Raw genomic sequence first — 13,632 nt, 5'->3', positions numbered from 1 at the left:
AATTTACTCATGTACGTCTAGACCAATATGAGATGCTGACGTTAAGTTGTGTGATCTACTACCAGGAAGTATCAGGCTTTGTCGCAATATCATAGTGAACGGACTATGTTGAAGAGTATCAAGACGATACAATCAGTCGACATGTTCTTAACTAGGTACAGTCATTAATATCTATCTGGCACTGAAAAGACTTGACAAAGAGTGAATTTCCCGTATCTAAATAATGATTCCGACAAATAACTGTCGTACAACAGTGTATAGAATACCAATGGCTTGGCTTGAGATAAAACTCATATACTTAATATATCCCATGTTTAAAGTTACTTAACTTCCCTAAAAGGGTCGAATACTTTGTCATTTATGGTTTCAAAATTGTTAATGCAGAAAATATCAGAAAAGAGGTTGGATGTGGACAAACCTGTACACGTCAAAGCATATCAAGATCCTGCCAAACTCCTATCAGCCTCAACGACTCGAGGTTTTATAGAAAGCCCCTTAATCCATTGCTCTCCCTGCCAACAGGCATTAAGTTCATCAAATTAAACAGATAGTTCTTTGGCTAATTCGCATTTTTATTTTGATATGTTTGAAAACTTAACCTTTGTCTTGGGAGACTTTAAACATAAGAATATGCCGACTTTCCCCTGTTGCATCGTAAGTTGATCATTTATCTTTACTTTTTGAGTCATTTCTTCGTCCGTTTTTTTCGTCCAACACATAATATTAACAACTATTAAACAGTATGGTAACGTGTGGATACCTTACTGCCTTCTATATGGATAGCAAATCCACATCATGTCCAAATTAAAAACATACCACGGAGAATATAAAGAGGAAACCTTAAAATAGTACAACCTGGATTTTACAACAGTAAAACCAGGAAATCTTACAACAGTAAAACCAGGAAATTTTACAACATATAACGAGGAAATCTTACAACAGTACAACGAGGAAATCTTACAACATACAACGAGGAAATCTTACAACATAACAACCAGGAAATCTTACAACAGTACAACGAGGAAATCTTACAACAGTACAACGAGGAAATCGTACAAAACATACAACCAGGAAATCGTACAAAACATACAACCAGGAAATCTTACAACATACAACCAGGAAATCTTACAACAGTACAACGAGGAAATCTTACAACATACAACGAGGAAATCTTACAACAGTACAACCAGGAAATCTTACAACAGTAAAACCAGGAAATCTTACAACAGTACAACCAGGAAATCTTACAACATACAACCAGGAAATCTTACAACATACAACCAAGTAATCTTACAACAGTAAAACCAGGAAATATTACAACATACAACCAGGAAATCTTACAACAGTACAACGAGGAAATCTTACAACATACAACGAGGAAATCTTACAACATACAACCAGGAAATCTTACAACATACAACGAGGAAATCTTACAACAGTAAAACCAGGAAAGCTTACAACAGTAAAACCAGGAAATCTTACAACAGTAAAACCAGGAAATATTACAACAGTACAAGGAGGAAATCTTACAACAGTAAAACCAGGAAAGCTTACAATAGTAAAACCAGGAAATCTTATAACAGTAAAACGAGGAAATCTTACAACATACAACGAGGGAATCTTACAACAAACAACGAGGGGATCTTACAACAAACAACGAGGAAATCTTACAACAGTAAAACCAGGAAATCTTACAACATACAACGAGGAAATCTTACAACATACGAGGAAATCTTACAACAAACAACGAGGAAATCTTACAACAGTAAAACCAGGAAATCTTACAACAGTAAAACCAGGAAATATTACAATAGAACAACGAGGAAATCTTACAACAGTACAAGGAGGAAATCTTACAACAGTAAAACCAGGAAATCTTACAACATTACATCAAGGAAATCTTACAACAGTAAAACCAGGAAATCTTACAATAGTAAGACCAAGAAATCTTACAACAGTACAACCAGGAAATCTTACAACAGTAAAACCAGGAAATCTTACAACAGTACGAGGAAATCTTACAACAGTACAACGAGGAAAAATTACAACATATAACGAGGAAATCTTACAACAGTCAAACCAGGAAATCTTACAACAGTACAACCAGGAAATCTTACAACAGTAAAACCAGGAAATATTACAACAGTACAACGAGGAAATCTTACAACAGTACAACGAGGAAATCTTACAATAGTAAAACCAGGAAATCTTACAACATACAACGAGGAAATCTTACAACATACAACGAGGAAAAATTACAACATATAACGAGGAAATCTTACACAGTAAAACCAGGAAGTATTACAACAGTAAAACCAGGAAATCTTACAACAGTACAACGAGGAAAAATTACAACATATAACGAGGAAATCTTACAACATATAACGAGGAAATCTTACAACAGTAAAACCAGGAAATCTTACAACAGTAAAACCAGGAAATCTTACAACATACAACGAGGAAATCTTACAACATATAACGAGGAAATCTTACAACAGTAAAACCAGGAAATCTTACAACAGTAAAACCAGGAAATCTTACAACATACAACGAGGAAATCTTACAACATACAATGAGGAAATCTTACAACAGTACAACCAGGAAATCTTACAACAGTCAAACCAGGAAATCTTACAACATACAATGAGGAAATCTTACAACAGTACAACCAGGAAATCTTACAACAGTAAAACCAGGAAATCTTACAACATACAATGAGGAAATCTTACAACATACAATGAGGAAATCTTACAACAGTACAACCAGGAAATCTTACAACAGTCAAACCAGGAAATCTTACAACATACAATGAGGAAATCTTACAACAGTACAACCAGAAAATCTTACAACATACAATGAGGAAATCTTACAACAGTCAAACCAGGAAATCTTACAACATACAACGAGGAAATCTTACAACAGTAAAACAATGAAAATCTTACAACATACAACGAGGAAATCTTACAACATACAATGAGGAAATCTTACAACAGTACAACCAGGAAATCTTACAACAGTAAAACCAGGAAATCTTACAACATACAATGAGGAAATCTTACAACAGTCAAACCAGGAAATCTTACAACATACAATGAGGAAATCTTACAACAGTACAACCAGAAAATCTTATAACAGTAAAACCAGGAAATCTTACAACAGTAAAACCAGGAAATCTTACAACAGTACAACGAGGAAATCTTACAACAGTACAACGAGCAAATCTTACAACAGTAAAACCAGGAAATCTTACAGCATACAACGAGGAAATCTTCAATAGTACAACCAGAAAATCTTACTACAGTAAAACCAGGAAATCTTACAAATACAACCAACAATATGTATCGGTTATGGTATATTTTTTTTTTATTTCAATCATGAGTGAACATCATTCTGGATACAAAAATATAACAACTGTATACAAAACATTCAGGGACATAGCCCTGATACAATAGGCATAGGTACAGCTGAGCTGCAGATAAATGTTTAATTATAAAGCTTAAAGCTTGTTGTTACTGTAATAAGCAACTAAATACTGTATTTTGTATATATTTAAATTTAAAAAAAAAAACAATGTATAAAATCATCGTGTCATTAACATAACTAATTCAACAAAAATAATTATTTACATTATTGGTATATGAGACCTGTTTGATTTTAATCATTTTATTCAAGAAAGCTTCAACGAAATATATTCAATTCAGACTAGAACACACAATAGGATAAAGATTTCTGAAAAATACTGGTACCTTAGTAAAGATAAAGGGGAGACAACTCCTCTTGACATAATTTCTTATAGATATGTAATATGTACTTTATGTTTGTATAAAACACCTATCTTAAAGTAAATCGCCTGACTGTCTTGGTTTATAGACAGTACATTAAACACAAAATGGCACACCACCAGAAACAAGAGATCCCAGAGGGATCTTGGCGCTCGCCATTGATTTATCTTGATAGGTTTCATGTCAGATTGATCTCTCTATTTTTCCCTTCCTCTTAATAATCTGTGTAAATTGAGAAACATCCCTCCAGTACTTTTCAAACAAGGGGAATTTATATATGAAATTTGAGATTTAGCGATAATGGCTCTGTCGACCATGTTTTCAGATTGGTCCAAAAATGCAATACAACGGACCAAGGGGAACCTACCTGCCTGTCGACCATGTTGTTTTCCAATAGGTCCCAAAATGAAACATGCATAATATCTGAGAAATAGCGATAACAAATTTCGATTGTCAAAATCCAAGATGGCTGCCTGTGGGCCATGTTGTTTTCCGATCAGTCACAAAATGCAATATGCATAAGTAGGGACCAAGGGGTACCTACATATGAAATTTGAGAAAGATTCCTTCAGTACTTTCTCAGAAATAGCAATAAGAATTGTTAACGGACAGTTGGACGGACAGAGGGACGGACCTCGGACCACAGACGCAAGGCGATTTGAATAGCCCACCATCATCAGATGGTGGGCTAAAAAGTCAATTTTTTGTAAGAATATTACATACCTATACTTCTGTGACCACTTTTTAATCATAAGGAATACTAAAAGGTTTCCTCCAAGATCCAGTCCTGTTTGATTTATATTATAAAACAGATATAAATATCATACCAATGTATTCTTAAGAAGTATCCACTCTTCTGAAATATGCCATACACATTTACAAGACTGTTAATTGTTTATCTTACAAAAACTTGTTTTAACCATGTTACTTTATCTCCAAACCTAACCCAAACATTAAACATGGACATGTGACCTCTGTTCTTGGTACAGTGGTCATGTGACCTCTGTTCTTGGTACAGTGGTCATGTGACCTCTGTTCTTGGTACAGTGGTCATGTGACCTCTGTTCTTGGTACAGTGGACATGTGACCTCTGTTCTTGGTACAGTGGTCATGTGACCTCTGTTCTTGGTACAGTGTTCATGTGATGATTTATTTGATTATCTTTTTGATTAAATACCTATTACAACGATGATATATCTGATTCTCTACAGTTACATTACATAGTAATGCAATATGGTTATACACAGTAATCATGCTTTTACATTGAGAGCTTCATTAGATCTATTCTTTCTTCTGTTCCCGCTTCACTCTGCCCATCAAATAGAATTCCTTGTTAGGTTTCATATTGGTTAGATAGGCCATACGGTTAGACAAAGCAAAAAGTGCTACAACTGCACCAATGTCCCAGGCATCTTCCTTCGTGAGGCCATGCTTGTAAAGGTTTTCAAATTTCTCCTCAGACAGAGGGCGACAGTGACAGACGTCCAGAGCAAAGTCCAAGATGGCATACTGACGACCATCAATGTCGGAAGTCTTCCAATTGGCTGCCAACTAATTTAAAGGACAAAAAGAAAATCTTATAAATAAGATGTTCACTCAACTCCATAAAACATGATAGTCACTAGTTGCTAATTACCAGTTAATTTAGAGCATCTCTTAGGATTGTAGGTGTCTATGGATCAAGTTTGACTCCTGAATTATATTGCTCCTCTATCTTTATAAATGAAAACAAAATTGTTGAACCCAATATTGTCAAAAACAATCAATGGTGGAGACTGTGTAGATATGAAGGGAGACAGGTACATACATTGATCTGGGGAGACAGGTACACACATTTACCTGGGAAACATGTACACACATTTATCTGGGGAGACAGGTACATACATTTACCTGGGGAGACAGGTACATACATTTATCTGGGAGACAGGTACACACATTTATCTGGGGAGACAGGCACACACACTTTCCTGGGGAGACAGGTACATACATTTACCTGGGGAGACAGGTACACACATTTATCTGGGGAGACAGGTACACACATTTACCTGGGGAGACAGGTACACACCTTTACCTTGGGAGACAGGTACATACATTTATCTGGGGAGACAGGTACATACATTTACCTTAGGAGACAGGTACATACATTTATCTGGGAGACAGGTACATACATTTACCTTAGGAGACAGGTACATACATTTATCTGGGAGACAGGTACACACATTTATCTGGGGAGACAGGTACATACATTTACCTTAGGAGACAGGTACATACATTTATCTGGGAGACAGGTACACACATTTATCTGGGGAGACAGGCACACACACTTTCCTGGGGAGACAGGTACATACATTTACCTGGGGAGACAGGTACACACATTTATCTGGGGAGACAGGTACACACCTTTACCTTGGGAGACAGGTACACACCTTTACCTTGGGAGACAGGTACATACATTTATCTGGGGAGACAGGTCACACATTTATCTGGGGAGACAGGTACACACATTTATCTGGGAGACAGGTACACACATTTATCTGGGAGACAGGTACACACACTTTCCTGGGGAGACAGGTACATACATTTATCTGGGAGACAGGCACACACACTTTCCTGGGGAGACAGGTACACACATTTACCTGGGGAGACAGGTACACACATTTATCTGGGGAGACAGGCACACACATTTATCTTGGGAGACAGGTACACACATTTATCTTGGGAGACAGGTACACACATTTACCTAGGGAGACAGGTACACACATTTATCTTGGGAAACAGGTACACACATTTATCTTGGGAAACAGGTACACACATTTACCTGGGGAGACAGGCACACACATTTATCTGGGGAGACAGGTACACACATTTATCTGAGGAAACATGTACACACATTTATCTGGGGAGTCAGGTACACACATTTATCTGGGGAGACAGGTACACACATTTATCTGGGGAGACAGGCACACACACTTTCCTGGGGAGACAGGTACATACATTTACCTGGGGAGACAGGTACACACATTTATCTGGGGAGACAGGTACACACATTTACCTGGGGAGACAGGTACACACCTTTACCTTGGGAGACAGGTACATACATTTATCTGGGGAGACAGGTACATACATTTACCTTAGGAGACAGGTACATACATTTATCTGGGAGACAGGTACATACATTTACCTTAGGAGACAGGTACATACATTTATCTGGGAGACAGGTACACACATTTATCTGGGGAGACAGGTACATACATTTACCTTAGGAGACAGGTACATACATTTATCTGGGAGACAGGTACACACATTTATCTGGGGAGACAGGCACACACACTTTCCTGGGGAGACAGGTACATACATTTACCTGGGGAGACAGGTACACACATTTATCTGGGGAGACAGGTACACACCTTTACCTTGGGAGACAGGTACACACCTTTACCTTGGGAGACAGGTACATACATTTATCTGGGGAGACAGGTCACACATTTATCTGGGGAGACAGGTACACACATTTATCTGGGAGACAGGTACACACATTTATCTGGGAGACAGGTACACACACTTTCCTGGGGAGACAGGTACATACATTTATCTGGGAGACAGGCACACACACTTTCCTGGGGAGACAGGTACACACATTTACCTGGGGAGACAGGTACACACATTTATCTGGGGAGACAGGCACACACATTTATCTTGGGAGACAGGTACACACATTTATCTTGGGAGACAGGTACACACATTTACCTAGGGAGACAGGTACACACATTTATCTTGGGAAACAGGTACACACATTTATCTTGGGAAACAGGTACACACATTTACCTGGGGAGACAGGCACACACATTTATCTGGGGAGACAGGTACACACATTTATCTGAGGAAACATGTACACACATTTATCTGGGGAGTCAGGTACACACATTTATCTGGGGAGACAGGTACACACATTTATCTGGGGAGACAGGTACACACATTTACCTGGGGAGACAGGTACACACATTTACCTTGGGAGACAGGTACACACATTTACCTGGGGAGACAGGTACACACATTTACCTTGGGAGACAGGTACACACATTTACCTGAGGAGACAGGTACACACATTTATCTGGGGAGACAGGTACACACATTTACCTGAGGAGACAGGTAAACACATTTACCTTGGGAGACAGGTACACACATTTATCTGGGGAGACAGGTACCCACTTTTGATCTGGGGAGACAGGTACATACATTTATTTGAGGAGACAGGTCACACATTTATCTGGGGAGACAGGTACACACATTTATCTGGGGAGACAGGTACATACATTTATCTGGGAGACAGGCACACACACTTTCCTGGGGAGACAGGTACACACATTTACCTAGGGAGACAGGCACACACATTTACCTGGGGAGACAGGTACACACTTTTGATCTGGGGAGACAGGTACACACATTTATCTGGGAGACAGGTACACACATTTATCTTGGGAGACAGGTACACACATTTATCTTGGGAGACAGGTACACACATTTACCTGGGGAGACAGGTACACATTTATCTGGGGAGACAGGTACACACATTTACCTTGGGAGACAGGTACACACATTTATCTGAGGAGACATGTACACACATTTACCTGGGGAGACAGGTACACAGTTTTACCTAGGGAGACAGGTACACACACTTTCCTGGGGAGACAGGTACATACATTTATCTGGGAGACAGGCACACACACTTTCCTGGGGAGACAGGCACACACATTTACCTAGGGAGACAGGTACACACTTTTGATCTGGGGAGACAGGTACACACATTTATCTGGGGAGACAGGTACACACATTTACCTAGGGAGACAGGCACACACATTTACCTAGGGAGACAGGTACACACTTTTGATCTGGGGAGACAGGTACACACATTTACCTGGGGAGACAGGTACACACATTTACCTGGGGAGACAGGTACACACATTTATCTGGGGAGACAGGTACACACTTTTATCTGGGAGACAGGTACAGACATTTATCTTGGGAGACAGGTACACACATTTACCTGGGGAGACAGGTACACACATTTATCTGGGGAGACAGGCACACACATTTACCTGGGGAGACAGGTACACACATTTACCTTGGGAGACAGGTACACACATTTACCTGGGGAGACAGGTACACACATTTACCTTGGGAGACAGGTACACACATTTACCTGAGGAGACAGGTACACACATTTATCTGGGGAGACAGGTACACACATTTACCTGAGGAGACAGGTACACACATTTATCTGGGAAGACAGGTACACACATTTATCTGGGAAGACAGGTACACACTTTTATCTGGGGAGACTGTTACACACTTTAATGTAGGAGACAGGTACACACATTTATCTGGGAAGGCATGTACACACTTTTACTTAGGAGTACAAGCACACACTTTTATCTGGACAGACAGGCACACAATTTTATCTGGACAGACAGGTTCACACTTTTACATTGAGAGACAGGTACACATCTTTACCTGGGGAGACAGGTACACATTTTACCTGGGAAGACAGGTACACACTTTACCTGGGAAGACAGGTATGCATTTTTAGCTCAAGAGACATGTTTGATATAATAGGCCAGAACTGTAACATCAGGCATACATGTATTTACCTGATCAGCTACATGAGGATTCCTGGAGTAGATTCGGTGTAGTGCCCCGTGGGCTATAATGCAGTATAAACAGCCATTTTCAGAAGAGGTTGCCACAATGATCATTTCCTTGTCTGCCTTTGTCAAATTACCTACAAATAGTTTGATCAAATAGGCTTTAGCAAACTATTGTTTATATTATGTATTCCTAAAATACAGATTGAAAATATGAATAATAAATAGTTTTGCTTGATTAAGAAAAACATTTTTCTTGATTAAATGATTATGGAATTCCAAGAATTACCTCTGTCGCCCATCACAACATCATAGTAGTTCATGAAGCATCGGAGATCATCAGGTCGATAGGACATGGCATTAAATACATTGGGCATAAATCCGGACTAGAAAAGAAAGATTTTGATACACCACGACTGTATTGAGTATATCATAGCATTGATTGGAGAGTTTTATTCATCAATAATCTTTGTTTAACTCAGCAGTAAGCCAAGTGAACAACTACGAAATTTAAGAGAACAGATCATTTCACTAGATTCAGCTAGCAGAATTTTCCTTGGAGGGAGAGGTAGACGTTTAAAGCCCCAGTCTGGGAAAGATATTTCTTATTAGTCCTTTCAGGTTCATTGTGTAAGCTTTAGGGTCAAAGACTTGATGAAGGTGGACTTACGTAAAATTACAGGGTTCACCTGAAATATATCTGAGGGGTATATAACCTATTGATGGGATGTAGATTGTTAGTTTGACCCCCAGGTCAAGTATGATATCAATCCTTTCTGTTACACAAGAAATTGTTACCTTTTCCTCAACTTCAGTCATCCGGTCCCTCATGTCCTGTGGAAGGTCCTCAATGTCTGGCACTGGGAAGCGACTGTAGTCGGTTGTTTTACCGTCTAACTGTCCACTGCACTGGACACTGCTAGTGTGGACACATAGCTTGGGCGGATGCGATACCTGTCATGAGTTAAGTTACTTCTGTAATGATCACATGGTGTGTCAAAAAGTTATATTGAAGTGCTACTCGGCTTAAGATGTTTGATGTGGTTTGTAAGGTAAATCTGTACAGGTAAGTTCTAACATCAAGTACAGAATGCTTGTTCCCACCCAAGATTTTTTGGAGCCCTCAAAGTTTAATTCAAAATACTTATTCATTTTTTTGTCATGGATTTTGAGGTCAAATCCCTCCCTCCATTTAGAATTAAATTCATTCCTTTTACAACAACTACAAAACAAGTGACAGCATGCAATTTCCATGGATGGGGGAGTAGTGGGTTAATGTGGCCTTTTTGTCTATTTTTTTTTTTTTTTTTTTTGTAAAGTGTATAAAAGGACTATTGCCTGGAAAATAAGTGCACTTTGATCATGAGATTGAATGTGACAAAATGAAAATTTATCCAACACTGGCATTTCACAAATTTTCTAGGTCATCATTTAAAGTTCACCTGCTATTTCGAATTAGATATCGTCACACATAAAATTAAACTTACTGGAAATTATGTGTTTTTCCCCAGTAGTAAAAAATTATAATCTTTACATTTTATCTTACATTAATACAGCAGTTTTACTCTCCTCAAGATAAACCAAAGTTTAAGTCCTGAAAATACTTAATTCAATGACCCGAATTATCACTATAATAACCGCAATTTTTTCCTGTAGTACATTTCAGTGTTAAATTCATTACTTGTAGGCACAAACACTCATATAATCATCGTTCTGACATAGATTTCATCAACAGAAATTGTGAATGTTTCTGATGTTCAAACGAAGGAATGCCTCTTTAACGAATTTATTTTGTTTTCACTTCATTGTTCCATTGGTTCTGAATGTGATTTGACTGTGAATCTGGGGTTGTGGGTTGGATTCCCCAGAAGAGTATGGCAAGCCGTTTGGGTTTTTACCTATTAAATACAGATATCTGTATTCAAAATAAAGATATCATTATTAATATAAAAATTAAAGATATCTTTAATTCAAATAGAGATATCTTTAATTTAAATAGAGATATCTTTAATTGAATTAGAGATATCTGTATTTGAATTAGACATATCTCTATTTAAAATACAGATATCTCTAATTAAACACGAAATAGAGATATCTCTAATTCAAATACAGATATCTCTTATTCAATTAAAGATATCTTTATTTCAATAAGAGATATCTGCATTTCATTGTAAATAAAGATATCTGTATTTAAAATAAAGATATCTTTAATTCAAATACAGATATCTCTAATTCAAATACAGATATCTCTAATTCAATTAAAGATATCTCTATTTCAAATACAGATATCTCTAATTGTTGTAGAAATACAGATATCTTTATTTTAAATACAGATATCTCTATTTGAATTAAAGATATCTTTATTTGACATGAAATAGAGATATCTGTATTTAACCATCAAATAGGAAAAACGACTGCTCCCTTGATTCTCCCTTTAGTGACGCAAAATGGCGGGAAATGCAGACCGTGTGCTGCTTTCAATGGTACTGCGTATAGCCGCAACAGTTCGCTCTATTTCCCATAGAACAGTTGCCATGTTCTGTTCTTTAGAAATCCCCTCCAAGTAGCAAGTTTCGGTTTAGACCTACATCTCTCAATGCATGCATATGGGATCCGGATAGTCCAATTTAATTACAAGCGTTTCGTTAACACTGATTAGGATTAGGGAGTAATCATTATTTTCTTTGTGTTTCAATATTAATCTTCGCACTGAGCAAACACGTGTAAATACAGATATCTTTAATTCAAATAGAGATATCTGTATTTGAAATAGAGATATCTGTATTGCAAAGTAATTGCAGATATCTATATTTCAATTAAAGATATCTCTATTTAAAATAGAGATATCTTTAATTGAATTAGAGATATCTGTATTTGAATTAGAGATATCTGTATTTAAAATGAAGACATCTCTATTTAAAGAAAATTAAAGATATCTCTATTTAAAATAGGGATATCTTTAATTCAAATAGAGATATCTCTATTTTAAATAAAGATATCTTTAATTGGACAAGAATTAAAGATATCTCTATCTAAAATAAAGATATCTCAATTACAATTAAAGATATCTGTAATTCAAATAGAGATATCTGAATTTGAAATAGAGATATCTGTAATTTAAAAGAAGATATCTCTATTTTCAGTAGAAATAGAGATATCTGTATTTAAATTAGACATATCTTTATTTAAATAGAGATATCTTTATTTAAATTACAGATATCTCTAATTAAATAGAGATGTCTTCATTTTAAATAGAGATATCTTTAATTAAATAGAGATATCTTCATTTCAATAGGTAAAAACACAAACGGCTTGCCATAGAAGAGGCGCCCTTTTCCATCTTTATTCTTGCCTTATCTTTTATATAAAATATCTTCTGTGATATCACATTTTTAGCTTCACTACTTCAAATTCTATTTATAAAGGAAATTTGAAAATCAAATTTGAAATTAAAATCAAAACCATCTAAAATGTTAAAGAAAGTCTCAAAGAGGTCGCAAGGGGGATAACTCCTATTATAATGATAACAAGTCTTGCAACCGAAAGTCGACATAAAACCATCTTATATCAGATCTAAACCTAGACATGATTTTCTTTCCACGTCTACATCAAGGCTTTGTCTAAACAAATCTTTATGATAGGCCTACTGGCTAACTTCAACAATTTGAAGGAGACTGCCAGAGGGGAGTGAAAATAGAGACAGGCTGATTTTTTAAGCATTTATCTATGTATTTTAATTGTTTAAATATTTAAAAGATTGCATTGTTCGTAGATTAAATGAAGCTACATTTGACAAATAAAACTTTCAAAACCGGTAGTGCCACGTTGGACGCGAAGACCATTTCTACTCGGGTCGAAAAGTATGACACTTGCTTAGGCCTAAATTCCAACCTTTTTCACAAGCAAAGTGTGACAATTCAAATAATTCAACAATTCGACTTGCATTCCTGGTATAAGGAGTATAATCAAAAATGCATAATTACAAATGTCAACGTCCTGATTCTTGACAATGCTGATCTGAAAAGCCTACTCATCTTGTCCTGTCGAAATCACTCCGATGAATATTAGATAATACGGAGGGTTAATTTTCCAAATTTGCATATTGCAAGCACGATTGCTATACATACGTTTCAATTGAATAAATTAATAAAGTAAAATACATTTATAAATAAAATATTACGCCCGAGGATTATAGACATTAGAAATGT

The 13,632-nt window shown here is 36.9% G+C and overlaps 1 protein-coding gene across 2 annotated transcripts; it reads right to left on the bottom strand.

Annotated features, from left to right (window-relative positions):
* Positions 1-3,341: 3,341 nt before the first annotated feature.
* On the bottom strand, positions 3,342-13,627 carry LOC117344499. 2 transcript variants are annotated; one of them, XR_004536202.1, is made up of 6 exons: positions 13,408-13,627; positions 10,223-10,378; positions 9,714-9,810; positions 9,431-9,561; positions 4,813-5,333; positions 3,342-4,754 (listed from the first exon to the last, which is right to left on the bottom strand). XR_004536202.1 is itself a non-coding variant. In XM_033907262.1 (5 exons), exons 1-5 carry the CDS (start codon positions 13,456-13,458, stop codon positions 5,064-5,066), a joined length of 705 nt encoding a protein of 234 aa, XP_033763153.1. In that variant the 5' UTR covers positions 13,459-13,627; the 3' UTR covers positions 3,342-5,063. The 2 variants fall into 2 exon arrangements, 1 of the variants encoding a protein (XP_033763153.1); XM_033907262.1 differs by having other exon boundaries at positions 3,342-5,333.
* Positions 13,628-13,632: the final 5 nt, after the last annotated feature.

This window comes from Pecten maximus, chromosome 2 (assembly GCF_902652985.1).
Source record: "Pecten maximus chromosome 2, xPecMax1.1, whole genome shotgun sequence".
Lineage (NCBI taxonomy): Eukaryota > Metazoa > Mollusca > Bivalvia > Pectinida > Pectinidae > Pecten > Pecten maximus.
The sequence above is the reverse complement of the archived record's forward strand: the minus strand, read 5'-3'. Positions and strand labels throughout refer to the sequence as shown.